General features: G+C 47.9%; 1 protein-coding gene across 1 annotated transcript in view; it reads left to right on the forward strand.

Moving 5' to 3' along the window:
* Positions 1-458: 458 nt before the first annotated feature.
* The window catches only part of LOC138355261 (uncharacterized PE-PGRS family protein PE_PGRS54-like), a 41,593-nt gene continuing 23,395 nt past the window's right edge, over positions 459-18,656 (forward strand). The window contains exons 1-3 of the mRNA XM_069310128.1: positions 459-575; positions 1,352-4,689; positions 14,028-14,046. Of these exons, the coding sequence (XP_069166229.1) occupies positions 459-575; positions 1,352-4,689; positions 14,028-14,046 (3,474 nt within the window). The remainder of the gene's footprint in view (positions 576-1,351; positions 4,690-14,027; positions 14,047-18,656) is intronic.

The following is an 18,656-nucleotide window of genomic DNA, read 5'->3' on the forward strand; positions in this document are numbered from 1 at the left end:
ACACACACACACACACACACACACACACACACACACACACAGAAGGGGAAACTATAATGAGATGAACAACACTCCTAACAGTCACACCATGGGAAACAATTCAGATAACAGAGAGTACAAGGCATCACAGACTACATCACCTATAAGTCTCAGAAGGCAAAAGACCAGTTAATCCTGCCCAAAAGGAAAACAATGGAAAGGAAAAAGAATTTAATCAGTTTTCAATCAAATAGGCATGTAAGGACAACAAAAAATGAAGTACATGGACATGAAATTGTTTAGAAATAACAGGACACCAGAGAGCAGAGGGAGATACTATAGAGGCCAGGAATAAGTACCTCAGTGTGAGGAGAGAAGTAGAGGAGGGATGAAAAATGACGTAGCAAGCAAGACAAAGACCCAACCTAAATTCCTGCACAGCTAATTCTGCAGTAAAGTAACAAGTGATGAAACTGAGAATGGGGGAGAACAGATACATACAGAAAGACAAGCAGATGTGTGAAGTACTGAACACGAGATTCCAGGAGGTCTTCATACTAGAGCAAGGAGATGTCCCTGAACTGAAAGAAGTGGCAGTAAACTAAGCAATTTGGAAAAAAAATTATATTACCACAAATGAGGTTGTGAGAGGGACGTGACGAAGGCTGATGGGCCTGTGGGAACCTCATCGTGGATGCTGAAAGAGGGTGCAGAAACACCATGCTACCCCACTCTCTAGTGTTCATAATAGTTCCCTACCCCTCACTACCTTCCCTATCCTTCACTACTTTTCCTACCCCTAAATACCTTCCCTACCCCTAAATACCTTCCCTAACCCCTCACTTCCATCCCAACCCTTCCCCACATTCCCTTGATCCCTGTAACCATTCCACTAAATGCAATCCTTTTCTATATAAAATAAACTAACATTTAATCATCACGTAAAAAATAATATGCTTGATGACTCTTAAGAGGAATCCCGTATTTAGTGAGACTGACAATTTGCATCATTTAACATTTCATTTATAGGCGGGAAAGGGGGGGGGGGAGTGGATAGGATCTCACCCCCAACCTGCTCACGACTATCCCCAGACTAAGACCAGTCACACTGCAAAGTTTGGTAAATCTATCCCCCAAGCGTCCGACCTTCAAATTCGGACAGACAACATTCCCTTAATAGATATAAATGAATTAGACTTTTCATTTGAAGCTTGAATTAACAGTATGTAAACTTATTTTTTTGCAAGCTTGAATTAACAGTATGTAAGCTTACATTTTGCCAATATAAAACGAATGATTAATACATTGAGATATTGCATGCAATATTTGCAAAGTGATAATCATTTAACAGTGTTTCCTGTGGTTATTGCAGAGAAGGGTGTTACTATGGCTCCAGCTGGCTCTGCTGGTAGCTGCAAGTGCTGCCACCTATGGCACTAGTGGTGGAGGTGGAGGATCGTCTGGTGGAGGAGGTGGAGGCTATGGAGGTGGATCGTCTGGTGGAGGTGGAGGAGGTGGATCAATTGGTGGAAGTTATTCTGCACCATCTGTAAGCACAGGATATTCTGCTCCATCTGGCGGAGGTGGAGGCTATGGAGGTGGATCATCTGGTGGAGGTGGAGGAGGTGGATCAATTGGTGGAAGTTATTCTGCACCATCTGTAAGCACGGGATATTCTGCTCCATCTGGCGGAGGTGGAGGCTATGGAGGTGGATCGTCTGGTGGAGGTGGAGGAGGTGGATCAATTGGTGGAAGTTATTCTGCACCATCTGTAAGCACGGGATATTCTGCTCCATCTGGCGGAGGTGGAGGCTATGGAGGTGGATCGTCTGGTGGAGGTGGAGGCGGAGGTGGAGGTGGAAGCTATAGCGGTGGATCGTCTGGTGGAGGAGGTGGATCAATTGGAGGAAGTTATTCTGCACCATCTGTAAGCACGGGATACTCTGCTCCATCAAGTGGAGGTGGAGGCGGAGGTGGAGGCTATGGAGGTGGATCGTCTAGCGGAGGTGGAGGTGGAGGCTATAGTGGTGGATCGTCTGGTGGAGGTAAAGGCGGAGGTGGAGGCGGAGGTGGAGGCTATAGTGGTGGATCGTCTGGTGGAGGTAAAGGCGGAGGTGGAGGCGGAGGTGGAGGCTACAGCGGTGGATCGTCAGGTGGAGGTAAAGGCGGAGGTGGAGGCGGAGGTGGAGGCTACAGCGGTGGATCGTCTGGTGGAGGTAAAGGTGGAGGTGGAGGCGGAGGTGGAGGCTATGGAGGTGGATCGTCTGGTGGAGGTGGAGGCAGAGGAGGAAGCGGAGGTGGAAGCTATAGCGGTGGATCGTCTGGCGGAGGAGGTGGATCAAGTGGAGGAAGTTATTCTGCACCATCTGTAAGCACAGGATATTCTGCTCCATCAAGTGGAGGTGGAGGCGGAGGTGGAGGCTATGGAGGTGGATCATCTGGTGGAGGTGGATCAAGTGGAGGAAGTTATTCTGCACCATCTGTAAGCACAGGATATTCTGCTCCATCAAGTGGAGGTGGAGGCGGAGGTGGAGGCTATGGAGGTGGATCGTCTAGCGGAGGTGGAGGTGGAGGTGGAGGCTATGGAGGTGGATCGTCTGGTGGAGGTGGTGGATCAAGTGGAGGAAGTTATTCTGCACCATCTGTAAGCACAGGATATTCTGCTCCGTCAAGTGGAGGTGGAGGCGGAGGTGGAGGCTATGGAGGTGGATCGTCTAGCGGAGGTGGAGGTGGAGGTGGAGGCTATGGAGGTGGATCGTCTGGTGGAGGTGGTGGATCAAGTGGAGGAAGTTATTCTGCACCATCTGTAAGCACAGGATATTCTGCTCCATCAAGTGGAGGTGGAGGTGGAGGCGGAGGCTATGGAGGTGGATCGTCTGGCGGAGGTGGTGGATCAAGTGGAGGAAGTTATTCTGCACCATCTGTAAGCACAGGATATTCTGCTCCATCAAGTGGAGGTGGAGGCGGAGGTGGAGGCTATAGCGGTGGATCGTCAAGTGGAGGTGGAGGTGGAGGCTATGGAGGTGGATCGTCTGGTGGAGGTGGTGGATCAAGTGGAGGAAGTTATTCTGCACCATCTGTAAGCACAGGATATTCTGCTCCATCAAGTGGAGGTGGAGGCTATGGAGGTGGATCGTCTAGTGGAGGTAAAGGCGGAGGTGGAGGCGGAGGTGGAGGCTATGGAGGTGGATCGTCTGGTGGAGGTGGTGGATCAAGTGGAGGAAGTTATTCTGCACCATCTGTAAGCACAGGATATTCTGCTCCATCAAGTGGAGGTGGAGGCGGAGGTGGAGGCGGAGGCTATGGAGGTGGATCGTCTGGTGGAGGAGGTGGATCAAGTGGAGGAAGTTATTCTGCACCATCTGTCAGCACAGGATATTCTGCTCCATCAAGTGGAGGTGGAGGCGGAGGTGGAAGCTATGGAGGTGGATCGTCTAGTGGAGGTGGATCAAGTGGAGGAAGTTATTCTGCACCATCTGTCAGCACAGGATATTCTGCGCCATCAGGCGGAGGTGGAGGTGGAGGTGGAGGCTATAGCGGTGGATCGTCTGGTGGAGGAGGTGGATCAAGTGGAGGAAGTTATTCTGCACCATCTGTAAGCACAGGATATTCTGCGCCATCAAGTGGAGGTGGAGGCGGAGGTGGAAGCTATGGAGGTGGATCGTCTAGTGGAGGTGGATCAAGTGGAGGAAGTTATTCTGCACCATCTGTCAGCACAGGATATTCTGCGCCATCAGGCGGAGGTGGAGGTGGAGGTGGAGGCTATGGAGGTGGATCGTCTGGTGGAGGTGGAGGAGGTGGATCAAGTGGAGGAAGTTATTCTGCACCATCTGTAAGCACAGGATATTCTGCTCCGTCAAGTGGAGGTGGAGGCGGAGGTGGAAGCTATGGAGGTGGATCGTCTAGTGGAGGTAAAGGCGGAGGTGGAGGCTATGGAGGTGGATCGTCTGGTGGAGGTGGATCAAGTGGAGGAAGTTATTCTGCACCATCTGTCAGCACAGGATATTCTGCTCCATCAGGTGGAGGCGGAGGTGGAGGCGGAGGCTATGGAGGTGGATCGTCTGGAGGAGGTGGATCAAGTGGTGGAAGTTATTCTGCACCATCTGTCAGCACAGGATATTCTGCTCCATCTGGTGGAGGTGGAGGTGGAGGCTATGGAGGTGGATCTTCTGTTGGAGGCGGGGGTGGAGGTGGATCAATTGGAGGGAGCTACTTACCACCTTCTATAGGCACCGGATATTCTGCTCCTTCAAGTGGAGGCTATGGAGGTGGATCATCCAGTGGAGGTGGATCGTCTGGTGGAGGAGGAGGTGGAGGCTACAGTGGTGGATCGTCCGGTGGAGGCGGAGGTGGAGGCTACAGTGGTGGAGGAGGAGGAGGAGGTTATAGTGGTGGATCGTCTGGTGGAGGAGGTGGAGGTGGAGGCTACAGTGGTGGATCGTCCGGTGGAGGAGGAGGTGGAGGTTACAGTGGTGGATCGTCTGGTGGAAGCGGAGGTGGAGGTTACAGCGGTGGATCGTCTGGTGGAGGAGGAGGAGGTGGAGGTTACAGCGGTGGATCGTCCGGTGGAGGCGGAGGTGGAGGTTACAGCGGTGGATCGTCCGGTGGAGGCGGAGGTAGTTCCAGTGGTGGAGGCTATTCTGCTCCAGCAGGTGGAGGCGGCGGCCAATGGAAACCCATCACATCAGTTGGTGGAGGAACCTCCAGCATGTATGGGTAGAAGAGAAGTTGTACAAATAATCTACAGTTACTACATCAACCATCCTTGAGCTTCGAAGTGGCCACACGCACTTCGATGTCTCGACACTCAGTCGCAAATCTTCCTCACCTGATGCCTCGACATCTGGAAGAAAGGTCCTCGGCATCTTATCTCTTCCTCACCAAAGATGGTTTCCAGGGCGAAGATAACGACTTATTTTCCAAGCTTCGTGTGCAATGAACTTGTTTTATGTTTATGTATATTTGTTATTCAGACAATAGATTTACCTTTGTTGATTTTTTGTTTTTATTTGATCTCAAATATGTTCCTTGACATAAGTAGCCAAAAATATGTATATGAAGGACGAACGACTGACATGGAACCATAGCACAGTTTTAATCTAAAAGGCAATATGGAGGTCAAACTATTGTTGTATTTCTTTAAATTTATTAGACGAAATTAATGAGACGAGTTGTGACAGATGAGGAGTGTATGATCCTCCAGGAGGACTTGAATAAGATACACACATGGTCGGAGAACCTGTTCTTCACGCAAACCGAGGTGAACAAAAGAACATCGAGCATAAAATGTTGGTGGGGGGGGCCAGCGACCACTGGGAGGTGGTCTTTGATTACATAGCTGTAATAAAAGCTTTAACAAGGAAAAGGGAAGGGAGGGAATTATCATGGAAAAGCGCCAATCCATTACGACTATATAGCACTTAGAAGGGGTCAGAATTTATTATGGGACGGGGAGTGGGAAGGAATGGTGCCCAACCACCTGGACGGTCGGAGATTGAACGCCGACCTGCATGAAGCGAGACCGTCGCTGTACCTTCCACCCCCAAGTGGGAGGAGAAGAGTGAAAATCTCTGTATAAAGATATGCACCAGGAAGTTAGACAACTCTTTGAGAGTTTTTAATTTTATAGGAAACATTATTAAGAAAACACAAGACATAGTGAATTATAACTAGAAAAATAAATGAAACCGAAGGAAGATTTAAAGCTTAAAGAAGATTACTAAGAGGTTAAAGAGTAAAGACAAAAATGGCTCATGATTTCACAAGCAGTGCTTGAAGACAAAGAGAAGAAGAAAATGAAAGCAATATAGTGCTAATAATAAAGGTGAGCTACAACATTTATACAAGAGAGACGTAGGAACAATAAATTAATTTGTAGAACAGCTAATTAGCAGCATAAGAACGATGTAGCAACAAATGCCAAGGATCAGCCTACGCTACAATATGACCACAATACGAGGGAGATGCCGGTAAATGATCACGTCATCAATCTACACAAAGATCACACCAAAAATGATAAGAAGTTAACGAAGAACTTAATAAAAGCTTCAAGGTAGATTTTGTCGTGCTCACATGTTCCACAGCATCTCTAGTAATAATAATGTGGTCAAAAATTATATAAAACCACCATGCCTTCAAATCAAGTCGAGGGCAAAGACAAACTAAATAAATAAAAACAACCACTTTACTGGGACATATCAACTAGGGCACCGGAAATAAGCAAAATAAACAAAACTAAGTTCTCTACAACTCATACTATTTCACCTTAAACAAGCTCTCCTCAAACTATAATAATAATAATAATATTATTTTATTTAGAAAAAGTACATACATAGATGCAGTTACAAACATACTGTTGGATTTATAGAGCTAGTACATACAATACCTAAAGCCACTAATAGGCATAGCGTTTCGGGAAAAACGCTATGTATATTGAACTCTTGGGAATCATCATCATGCACACCCTTCTCTGAACTAGCTATCACTAGGCTCTATCCTAGTGCAGGGGTACACTAGCTCTAGCATGCTTAACATCAACAATACAGAATGGTGGTGTCACAAAATATCACTAGTGGGGGTAAGGAACCCGTTATCATCCAAGTAATGCCCTCAGACGTCCATCACATTATACAAGAAATACCACCTACCACCTGTCAAAAATGGTGCACATCGGTAGACTGATCCAGTATACATCAATACATGTACATAATTTATGTTACAAGGTCACTAGACCGTAAAAATGCCACACAAATGGGAGCCGGACGCAGCGCAGCCTATCGTTCTGAAAGCCAGCCCATCAGTGGCGAGGCGGCGGGCGGGAGCGCCGCGAGTCGCACTTTTTCCAACACTGCAAAATACCCGTCACTTCTCCTTCAAATCTCACAACCTCAGAACATGACATTCACAAGCTATAACTCCTTAAACATACATAAAAATAATTAAGTATTGTACAGTACATTTCCCAAGAAAATATTAAAGCATTCTGCCACACACAAGAGAATATATATTTGTATAAAAATAATCCAGCAAAGAGTTCATATCTACGAGACATGGCATCAGTAATCTGACCAGTACGCAAGGGGGAGGAGGGGGAGTTAAGGAGGATTCTAAAACTTTCCTGGTTATGATCTAATTAATACACCATTATACATTAAGATAGGTATACTATACACAACCTAAGCAACAATACTCTGCCTAGTACATGTACTCACAATACAAGATTATTAAGTACCAAGAACAATCAGTGCGAATTAATAAGAGGCTATTCCATTTGATAGCAAAGAAATGAATATATCGTAATAATGCATACACATACGTATTATTGGCATAATACATCAGGCATATAAATGTATACGTAGTACAAGAAATACATAAAGTATGTTATATACAGTAATGCATAGAATTCAATAATAGATACATATAATCACATTTCAAGAAACATTATATTAGGCTATTCTGCCTTATTTTATACTACAGTATGATCACATCATACACCAATCATACTTGGTGTATGTGGGGATCATAACAGACTTCAAGCTGGATCCAGAGCTGCCTTAGCACTACGATTACTAAACAAAATGACAGAACTAGAAGCCAGACTGATCAAAATAGAACGCCACAGGAAATAAATGAAACAACTAGAGGAGCTGGAGTGTAGAAGAGCTGTAGTGTAGAAGAGCTGTAGTGTAGAGGAGCTGAAGTGTAGAAGAGCTGTAGTGTAGAGGAGCTGTAGTGTAGAGGAGCTGAAGTGTAGAGGAGCTGGAGTGTAGAGGAGCTGTAGTGTAGAAGAGCTGTAGTGTAGAGGAGCTGTAGTGTAGAGGAGCTGAAGTGTAGAGGAGCTGTAGTGTAGAGGAGCTGAAGTGTAGAGGAGCTGTAGTGTAGAGGAGCTGGAGTGTAGAGGAGCTGGAGTGTAGAAGAGCTGTAGTGTAGAGGAGCTGTAGTGTAGAGGAGCTGAAGTGTAGAGGAGCTGTAGTGTAGAGGAGCTGAAGTGTAGAGGAGCTGTAGTGTAGAGGAGCTGAAGTGTAGAGGAGCTGGAGTGTAGAAGAGCTGTAGTGTAGAGGAGCTGTAGTGTAGAGGAGCTGAAGTGTAGAGGAGCTGAAGTGTAGAGGAGCTGTAGTGTAGAGGAGCTGGAGTGTAGAGGAGCTGGAGTGTAGAGGAGCTGAAGTGTAGAGGAGCTGTAGTGTAGAGGAGCTGTAGTGTAGAGGAGCTGGAGTGAATGAAAACCACAAGACCCAAACAATATCTCACAATGGATTTAAAAAGAGGAACCTGCAGCATTGTTTTGGCTACGTGTTGTAGTTCTCAACTACTCCCTAGAAATAGGGAACTACCCGAAATTTGGAAAATGGTTTATGTGGTGACTATGTACAAGAAAGAAGGGAAGATAAGCATACAATGTAAAACATTTTGGATACTGATTAGAAAATGGTGCGTATGACACTAAACACATTAGTTTTTGTCTCCAAACTTTTGGCACCTTCTCTTGATAATTTTTTTGTCTCTGAGCATGAGCATGGATTAGGCAAAAGAAAACCCTACTTGACCAACTTAGGGTTCTTAGACACGATATCAAAAGTCAAACAGGAGAAAGGATTGGGCAGACTGCATTTTCCTGGACTGTCAGATAGCTTTTGACGTTGTTCCTTACAAATCAACTCCTACAATGAGCCCGAAGTTGGGCGAACAAACAAAAATTTCCAGGAAAGATTGTAAAGTCACAGAAATAATAGATATAAAAATAGTGAGAGATAATGTAGTGCATGAATGGTCGATAATAGTGTCAATTCTGCTTCCAATATACATAAAGTACATTACAGAGAATGTTACCTCATTCTCCTCAATACTGGCTGTCGGTACTCAACTTTTATGGAAGGATCAGAACTGAGGACTGTTGATACATTGCAAGATGAGCTTCTCTGCTCTACCAACCAACCAGGCTTTAGTGAATATGTGGGCCATGCGGGCCGCTCCAAGATAACTTGGCCTGTTGGACCAAGTTATCACAAGTAGAGCCTGGCCTCGGGCCGGGCTCGAGGGGCCAGATTCACGAAGCGGTTACGCAAAGTACTTACGAACGTGTACATCTTTCCTCAATTTTTGACGGCTTTGGTTACCTTTATTAAACAGTTTACAAGCATGAAAACTTGCCAATCAGCTGTTGTTATTGTTATAAACAGCCTCCTGGTGCTTCGGAGCTCATTAACCGTTTAATAATTGTAAACAAAGCCACCAAATATTGAGAAAAGATGTACGAGTTCGTAAGTGCTTGCGTAACTGCTTCGTGAATCTCATCCGAGGAGTATAGAAGAATAGAAGAACAACCGAAATCCTCTTCAGGTATGCTCCAGGTATACAGAGATAGTCTGAGAAATAGCTAATGATAAATACGAGGTAATGATGACTGGAACTGGCGCAGGAGGACTTGAAATACGGTACAGAATAATGGGAAGGCAGCTTTCAATTTCTGGAAAATATTTACCTATTTATGAGCAACATAAATGCGTTAATATTTTTTACATATTTATAAAAATACGTAAATTTTTCTTTCACAAATTTGTCTTAAGATATTTACATTTAAATCTTTTCATCGAATTGGCTCCGTCAGTTTCCTCAGCTATTCCGTTCCACTCACTTACGACTCTGAACAAGTTCTTTCTGACATCTCTGTGACTTTCCAACTGTGTCCTCTCGTTCTCCTGTTCCTCAATTTGAGCATTGCTTCTATATTTATCTTGTCAATCCCCCTCTTTAGTATCTTGTACGTCGTTGTCATATCTGCCCCTTTCCTCCTTTCCTCTAGTGCCAACATGGATGTCACTGGAAACATCTATGTTCTCTAGCAACACTTCTCTATGTAAACAATGATGGCTGTGCCACAATGGTGGACCGTATCAGAGAACGTCCTGCGCTTTCTCAGGGATAATTCGAGTTTTGTCTGAACAAGAATACTTTAGCCTACCTAATAGAAATTGTTAGACATAATGGCTAATGCACGTGTACGCCTACTGGAAAATATTAGATACAGGTCTATTATTTAGACCATTTAGACCTAAGCCATAAGTTTTCTGGATAATATTTTACATAGCAATACTGGGTAATATCTGATATAGGCCTACTGGATAATTAGGTGTCAAAACATAATATAAAGAAGCACTATCAAATTCTTTCACTGATTAATGAGGATAGTTTAACCTCGTCCTCCCCACCATCCCCCACTCCCCTATCCCCGAGTCCTCCCCACCATCCCCCACTCCCCTATCCCCGAGTCCTCCCCACCATCCCCCACTCCCCTATCCCCGAGTCCTCCCCACCATCCCCCACTCCCCTATCCCCGTGTCCTCCCCACCATCCCCCACTCCCCTATCCCCGTGTCCTCCCCACCATCCCCCACTCCCCTATCCCCGAGTCCTCCCCACCATCCCCCACTCCCCTATCCCCGAGTCCTCCCCACCATCCCCCACTCCCCTATCCCCGTGTCCTCCCCACCATCCCCCACTCCCCTATCCCCGAGTCCTCCCCACCATCCCCCACTCTCCTATCCCCGAGTCCTCCCCACCATCCCCCACTCCCCTATCACCGAGTCCTCCCCACCATCCCCCACTCTCCTATCCCCGAGTCCTCCCCACCATTCCCCACTCCCCTATCCCCGAGTCCTCCCCACCATCCCCCACTCCCCTATCCCCGAGTCCTCCCCACCATCCCCCACTCCCCTATCCCCGAGTCCTCCCCACCTTCCCCCACTCCCCTATCCCCGAGTCCTCCCCACCATCCCCCACTCCCCTATCCCCGAGTCCTCCCCACCATCCCCCATTCCCCTATCCCCGAGTCCTCCCCACCATCCCCCACTCCCCTATCTCCGAGTCCTCCCCACCTTCCCCCACTCCCCTATCCCCGAGTCCTCCCCACCATCCCCCACTCCCCTATCCCCGAGTCCTCCCCACCATCCCCCACTCCCGTATCCCCGAGTCCTCCCCACCATCCCCCACTCCCCTATCCCCGAGTCCTCCCCACCATCCCCCACTCCCCTATCCCCGAGTCCTCCCCACCTTCCCCCACTCCCCTATCCCCGAGTCCTCCCCACCATCCCCCACTCCCCTATCCCCGAGTCCTCCCCACCATCCCCCACTCCCCTATCCCCGAGTCCTTCCCACCATTCCCTACTCCCCTATCCCCGAGTCCTCCCCACCATTCCCCACTCCCCTATCCCCGAGTCCTTCCCACCATTCCCCACTCCCCTATCCCCGAGTCCTTCCCACCATTCCCCACTCCCCTATCCCCGAGTCCTCCCCACCATTCCCCACTCCCCTATCCCCGAGTCCTTCCCACCATTCCCCACTCCCCTATCCCCGAGTCCTCCCCACCATCCCCCACTCCCCTATCCCCGAGTCCTCCCCACCATCCCCCACTCCCCTATCCCCTAGTCCTCCCCACCATCCCCCACTCCCCTATCCCCGAGTCCTCCCCACCATCCCCCACTCCCCTATCCCCGTGTCCTCCCCACCTTCCCCCACTCCCCTAGTCCTCCCCACCATCCCCCACTCCCCTATCCCCGAGTCCTCCCCACCATCCCCCACTCCCCTATCGCCGAGTCCTCCCCACCATCCCCCACTCCCCTATCCCCGAGTCCTCCCCACCATCCCCCACTCCCCTATCCCCGTGTCCTCCCCACCTTCCCCCACTCCCCTAGTCCTCCCCACCATCCCCCACTCCCCTATCCCCGAGTCCTCCCCACCATCCCCCACTCCCCTATCCCCGTGTCCTCCCCACCATCCCCCACTCCCCTATCCCCGTGTCCTCCCCACCATCCCCCACTCTCCTATCCCCGTGTCCTCCCCACCATCCCCCACTCCCCTATCCCCGTGTCCTCCCCACCATTCCCCACTCCCCTATCCCCGAGTCCTCCCCATCTTCCCCCACTCCCCAATCCCCGAGTCCTCCCCACCATCCCCCACTCCCCTATCCCCGAGTCCTCCCCACCATCCCCCACTCCCCTATCCCCGAGTCCTCCCCACCATCCCCCACTCCCCTATCCCCGAGTCCTCCCCACCATCCCCCACTCCCCTATCCCCGAGTCCTCCCCACCATCCCCCACTCCCCTATCCCCGAGTCCTCCCCACCATCCCCCACTCCCCTATCCCCGAGTCCTCCCCACCATCCCCCACTCCCCTATCCCCGTGTCCTCCCCACCATCCCCCACTCCCCTATCCCCGTGTCCTCCCCACCATCCCCCACTCCCCTATCCCCGAGTCCTCCCCACCATCCCCCACTCCCCTATCCCCGAGTCCTCCCCACCATCCCCCACTCCCCTATCCCCGAGTCCTCCCCACCATCCCCCACTCCCCTATCCCCGAGTCCTCCCCACCATCCCCCACTCCCCTATCCCCGAGTCCTCCCCACCATCCCCCACTCCCCTATCCCCGAGTCCTCCCCACCATCCCCCACTCTCCTATCCCCGAGTCCTCCCCACCATCCCCCACTCCCCTATCCCCGTGTCCTCCCCACCATCCCCCACTCCCCTATCCCCGTGTCCTCCCCACCATCCCCCACTCCCCTATCCCCGAGTCCTCCCCACCATCCCCCACTCCCCTATCCCCGAGTCCTCCCCACCATCCCCCACTCCCCTATCCCCGAGTCCTCCCCACCATCCCCCACTCCCCTATCCCCGAGTCCTCCCCACCATCCCCCACTCTCCTATCCCCGAGTCCTCCCCACCATCCCCCACTCCCCTGTTAAATGGTCACGTCCTTATGAAGACGTGTGGAGGTACGAGGCAAATATTGAGTCAGGCCAAACATCTCCATGAATGGCTGTATATATATACACTGAGAGATGTATACTCCGCTTCTCGGTGTAAATACACACTGAGTACAGTTTACTCATGGATGGGTGTGGAACAGGATGAGTAACGTTGTAACTTGGCCCACCTCAGGTGTAAACTGACTTGGCTCTGTTGTGGCCCACATCTTGAAGCACTTGTGATGTAAAAAGACTATTGATATATGAGAAAATTTACAGGATCCGTGATGAGGGTTCGAACCTATGTGCCGAGTGTTCTCAGACGCCCGCTCTAAACCACTACGCCACGACATGGTAAAAAGAATTGCAACCTGGGGGGTACCACTGTGCCTCTCGAGGATTCTTGAAGCCCCAGTGGAAGCCTCAGGGATCCTCGTGGGTGAAGGAGTGCTCCAGGTTGCCACCTGGAGCACTCCTGGTTGCTCCAGTAGTTGTCCAGATGTCCACGGAACAACCATCTTCAAGATAAAACTAGATAATTTTCTTCAAGAAGTGCCGGACCAACCGGACTGTGGTGGATATGTGGGCCTGCGGGCCGCTCCGAGCAACAGCCTGTTGGACCAAGCTGTCACAAGTCAAGCCTGGCCTCGGGTCGGGCTTGGGGAGAAGAAGAACTCCCAGAACCCCATCAAGCAGGTATATGTGGGCCTGCGGGCCGCTCCGAGCAACAGCCTGTTGGACCAAGTTGTCACAAGTCAAGCCTGGCCTCGGGTCGGCATTGGGGAGAAGAAGAACTCCCAGAACCCCATCCAGCAGTATCAAACAGGTAAGTGTGCATCTAGGAACACCTAGAATACAGGTTCGAATCCTTATAACGGCTCCGGTGGATTGTCTCATTGATATATAACTATAATGAGATTTCTCTGTCTACTGATACATATATATGTATTTGTGTATTACATATAGAGTGTAATTTGGTGTTATATATAATGCCTCGCCATTGTCCAGTCTTCTGATTAAGAACTTCATGACAAAAAGAGATTATATAGATACAATAATATTTGTGATGCTAGGCTAATCGATTTGTATATCATTATACAGTTTGAAAGCATCATACCCCAGCCACAGTATGATTATACTGGTGTATGTGTGGTCATAACACTCTACCACCAAGTTCCTTTCAAATTTGTATTATTTGCTCCTAGAGAATTGTACTCTATTTTAAATTTGACTCTAATAGGGATTTGTTCCCATGTTTTCTAAATTTCTTTTCCAGTCCATAAATTTCATTATACTCTTAAATTTTATTGCAGAAATGACAATGTATTTAACGTAAGTATTAAAGTAACATTGACCAACGATAAATGAGGGATACAAAAGCTGTTTACCTGCCTCTCCCACGAGTTTCTCTCACAAGAGTAACAGATAATCAAGAAGCGAAAAAGCAAAAATGAATATAAATTTTGGATTTTTTTTGTCAACAACAGTAAGTTAAGGGTCCTCTGATAGGTTAGGTGGGCAGGAAATTCTCATAAAGTTTCAAAACGGTATGAAAAACGTTAATGGAAAGAATCCTTTTCTAAGCTGGCCGAGTAAGCCGGACGACTCAAACAGAAAACGGAACAGTACGTCACTTTTGTGAGTCGATTTCATTTCAAATTACGTCCAAATTTGGCCATAGCGCCGCGCATACGAGCCAAAAGAGACGTTATTTTAAAGAGGACGGGTTGTTCAGGCAAGATTTCCTCATAGATGACCAAGATTGAGCAGCATCCACGGCCTCGTAAGACCCGCAAGAAGCGTGTGTGAGTGTGATTTCTCACGCTAAAAGCACGCATATGCGTGCGCGTGTGTGTGTGTGTGTTCGGACTGTCAGTCACGACACGCGAGCCTTCAAGTAGATCACGGTCAAAGATGTACCCACGTATGTAGAATATATATATTATATAAAGGAGGGGAAGACCAGGGTTTGGACCAGTGTCAGTACATCCTGCCTGCGGCCCTCGAGGCAAACATGGTGAGCTACGGTGGATTGGTTGACACATTTGTTGAATGAGTTGATGTTGAGTTCCTATTACCTGGCGCTTGAGCGATCAGACGACCCGTTCAAGCGAGTTACTCAACACACAAACACGTCACTCACTCATTTATCTAACCTATTAATTCATTGATTTTTTATTTATATACAAGAATATGCAATTACAGTACTTGGTACAAAATAGTAAATAAAGTACAGAGTATGAAAAAATGGGGTTTTAGAAAATGTACGAATTTAAAGTGGTACTTATGAGGATCTACAATTTTGTAAGACAAGTTACAGAATGTGTTCAAGATATGGCTGAGGGGTTTGGAATCCAGTTACAAGGTGATGAAAATGGGACCAGGTGACACGAGACTTAACAAGGCAGTATACAGTAAACTTAGACAAAAAAAAAATGCCTATGGGCAGATATAATACCGAGTCTAACTGTTGAATCACATGTGAACCGCCAGCAGAATATTATGCACTGGTAACAGTCAGAACAACATTCAGGAGTTTATGTTAGGAGGCATTCAGATCACCTCACAATCCCTACGTGAGATAACCAACCCGTCCTCTTAAAAATGACGTCACTTTTGGCTCGTATACGCGGCGCTATGGCCAAATTTGGAAGTAATTTGAAATGCAATCGACTCACAAAAGTGACGTTCTGTTCCGTTTTCTATTTGAGTCGTCCGGCGTACACGCAGAGGTTATAAGAGGACACTTTAAATTAACGTTTTTCATACCGTTTTGAAACTTTATGCAAATTTCCTGCCCACCTAACCTATCAGAGGACCCTTAATTTACTGTTATTGAAAAAAAAAATCCCAAATTTATTTTCATTTTTTTTTATTTTCAAATTACGTCCAAATTCGGCCATTCGGGCAAACGGCCAAAAGCGACGTTCTTTTTAAAAGGACAGGTTGACGGGAACATCATCAGTCCGACTTCTCGCGACTATCTGTGACTCTCTGACTCCAATCTGTTATATAGTCTCACTAAGGTTAGTGATCTTAAACTTACTCCTCCTGCTCCTCTAGCCTCTACTCGCCTAGTTGTGCTCGCGAGGGGGTTGAGCTGCGGCTCTTTGGTCCCACCTCTCAACTGCTAATCTACTGGTGAGTTATATATAGGCAGAACGGCGTCAAAATCTTTTTGGCATTTCAGAAATACATAATCGGTCCATCCTTCTGTTTCGGTATTTGATCAAAGCACTCTAGTAGGCTCGTTAAGCATGACTTTCTTTAACTACACACCTGTTAATATTTGTTTACATATCATAAGTGCTATAGTGGCTAAGTGTTTTCTCCTGATGATTACCTTGTTTACATACCCTAACAACTGTAGTTGTTTACTATTCTTATCTTATTATTATTTCAAGTACTTGGTAGGGAGTGCTCCCCAGGGGTACTGCAATTAAGTGCCTCATCTCTTTGCCCTTCCTTGTACCGGTGCTACTTTCGTCATCTTACTGCAAGTGTGAAAATCTTCCTTTTTTGCAACTGAAGATTGCAGCTAGATGTATACTGAGGGCCTGTGGCAGCTTCTTTTATGATCTAAGGTGATATATTGTGTGGTTCAAGAGGCTCTCGGGTCGTCTAATGTTGCTGGTGGACGCGTTACTTCCTCTGCTGTTATCTCAATATTGGTCTGTCTCTCCTACATGGGTTACTCTGTCTCCTAGCACTGGGAGCTGTTCTTCTGGGTCAGTTGTGAACACTCCATGGGAGCTACAATATTGTTTCTCGAAAATTTCAGTCTTATTTGTTCTATGTTCTTCCCTGTTGCACAATTTAGTCACTGGATCATTTACAATCATTTTCCTGCGTATATGATTATGTAGTAATTTGAGTTCTTTCTTTGCTTTAGCTGCAATGTAACTTTTCATAGTTTTTTCTGATATTCTTCCTGGGTTCATGTATTCGTTCCTTGTAATTTAGCATTTTTTGTCGATTCTCTTCTGTCCTCTGCATTTTTTCCAATCATTATTGCTATTTATTTTAGCTTCATGGCTTTGTCTATTGAACCATAGGTTGTCATATTGGTTCACTCTGTTTCACTTGTCTGTTGGTGTGTATCTCTGCTCTAAAAGATAAACTCTAGTAGCCATTTGTTTGACCATTCCTTCACTTTGTCCAGGTCATCCTGTAGCCTCTTGCTGTCCTCCTCTGTCCTAATCTTTCTCATAATTTTAGTATCATCAGTAAACATATAGAGGAAGGAGTCTATAACTTCTGGAAGATCATTCATGTATATCAGAAACAAGATAGGTCAGTGTACAGAACCCTGTGGGACTCCGCTGGTGACATCACGCCAATCTGAGGTCGCACCCCCTCACAGTAACTCTCTGCTTTCTGTTGTTTATGTACTTCCTTATCCATTGGATCACCCTATCACTTATTCCAGCTTGTTTCACCAACTTATGCTACTGTCTCTTATGGGGTACTGTGTTAAAAGCTGTTTAACAGTCCAAGGAAATGCAGTCTGCCCATCATTCTTTTTCTTGCTTAATGTTTGTTGCTTGGTCATAGAATTCTATTAAACCTGTGAGATACGACTTGCCTTCCCTGAACCCATGCTGGTGACGTGTAAATGTTTGAGATGATTAGCTGTGAGTTAGGAAGATGTTAATGGAAGGAGAAGAGCCGAGGAGAAAATAGGGGGGGGGGCAAGGGGTGGGGGTGTGGGGGTGTGGGAGAGTGATGGGGGGGGGACGACCCTTGAGAAGTAGACGGCTGAGAGTTGTTGTTGTTTTAGATTCAGAAACTCGGAATAAAAATTTGTAAGTAGCACGGACTATGGCGAACCCGTAGTGGACTTACCTGGCACAGGAGCGGGGCAAGTAGCACGGACTATGGCGAACCCGTAGTGGACTTACCTGGCACAGGAGCGGGGCAAGTAGCACGGGCTATGGTGAGCCCGTAGTGGACTTACCTGGCACAGGAGCGGGGCAAGTAGCACGGGCTATGGTGAGCCCGTAGTGGACTTACCTGGCACAAGAGCGGGGCAAGTAGCACGGGCTATGGTGAGCCCGTAGTGGACTTACCTGGCACAGGAGCGGGGCAAGTAGCACGGGCTATGGTGAGCCCGTAGTGGACTTACCTGGCACAGGAGCGGGACTGTAACTTTGGAATGAAACAAAAGGGGAGAGTGAGAGGCAGAGAGGGTGAAGCTGACGAGAGGTGGACTGAGAACACGCGAGTTCAATATCTATACAATCAAATCTATATAAATAAGAATGTAAAAGCTCATTTTGTTCAAAAATCGCTAATCTCCGAAAGTTCTTTACCGATTGCTTTCAAATTTTGGCACAAAGTTCCATTCGAATATGTGCATGTTTTTAGATACCTACTATATAGATGCCACACCTGTGACAGGTAAAAAAAATGTAAAAAAAACCCAGCGCCATCTATTGGACATAAAAGCAACACACGCTGTGTTGCTTGTTTGTGAGAACTGTGTTTTTTATGTGAGGGAATGGTGAGGAGGACGAGGGTACGAGGGAGTAGGGAATGGTAGGGAGGACGAGGGTACGAGGGAGTAGGGAATGGTAGGGAGGACGAGGGTACGAGGGAGTAGGGAATGGTAGGGAGGACGAGGGTACGAGGGAGTAGGGAATGGTAGGGAGGACGAGGGTACGAGGGAGTAGGGAATGGTGAGGAGGACGAGGGTACGAGGGAGTAGGGAATGGTGAGGAGGACGAGGGTACGAGGGAGTAGGGAATGGTAGGGAGGACGAGGGTACGAGGGAGTAGGGAATGGTAGGGAGGACGAGGGTACGAGGGAGTAGGGAATGGTGGGGAGGACGATGGTACGAGGGAGTAGGGAATGGTGAGGAGGACGAGGGTACGAGGGAGTAGGGAATGGTGGGGAGGACGATGGTACAAGGGAGTAGGGAATGGTAGGGAGGACTGGCAAAC

This window comes from Procambarus clarkii, chromosome 6, assembly GCF_040958095.1.
Source record: "Procambarus clarkii isolate CNS0578487 chromosome 6, FALCON_Pclarkii_2.0, whole genome shotgun sequence".
Lineage (NCBI taxonomy): Eukaryota > Metazoa > Arthropoda > Malacostraca > Decapoda > Cambaridae > Procambarus > Procambarus clarkii.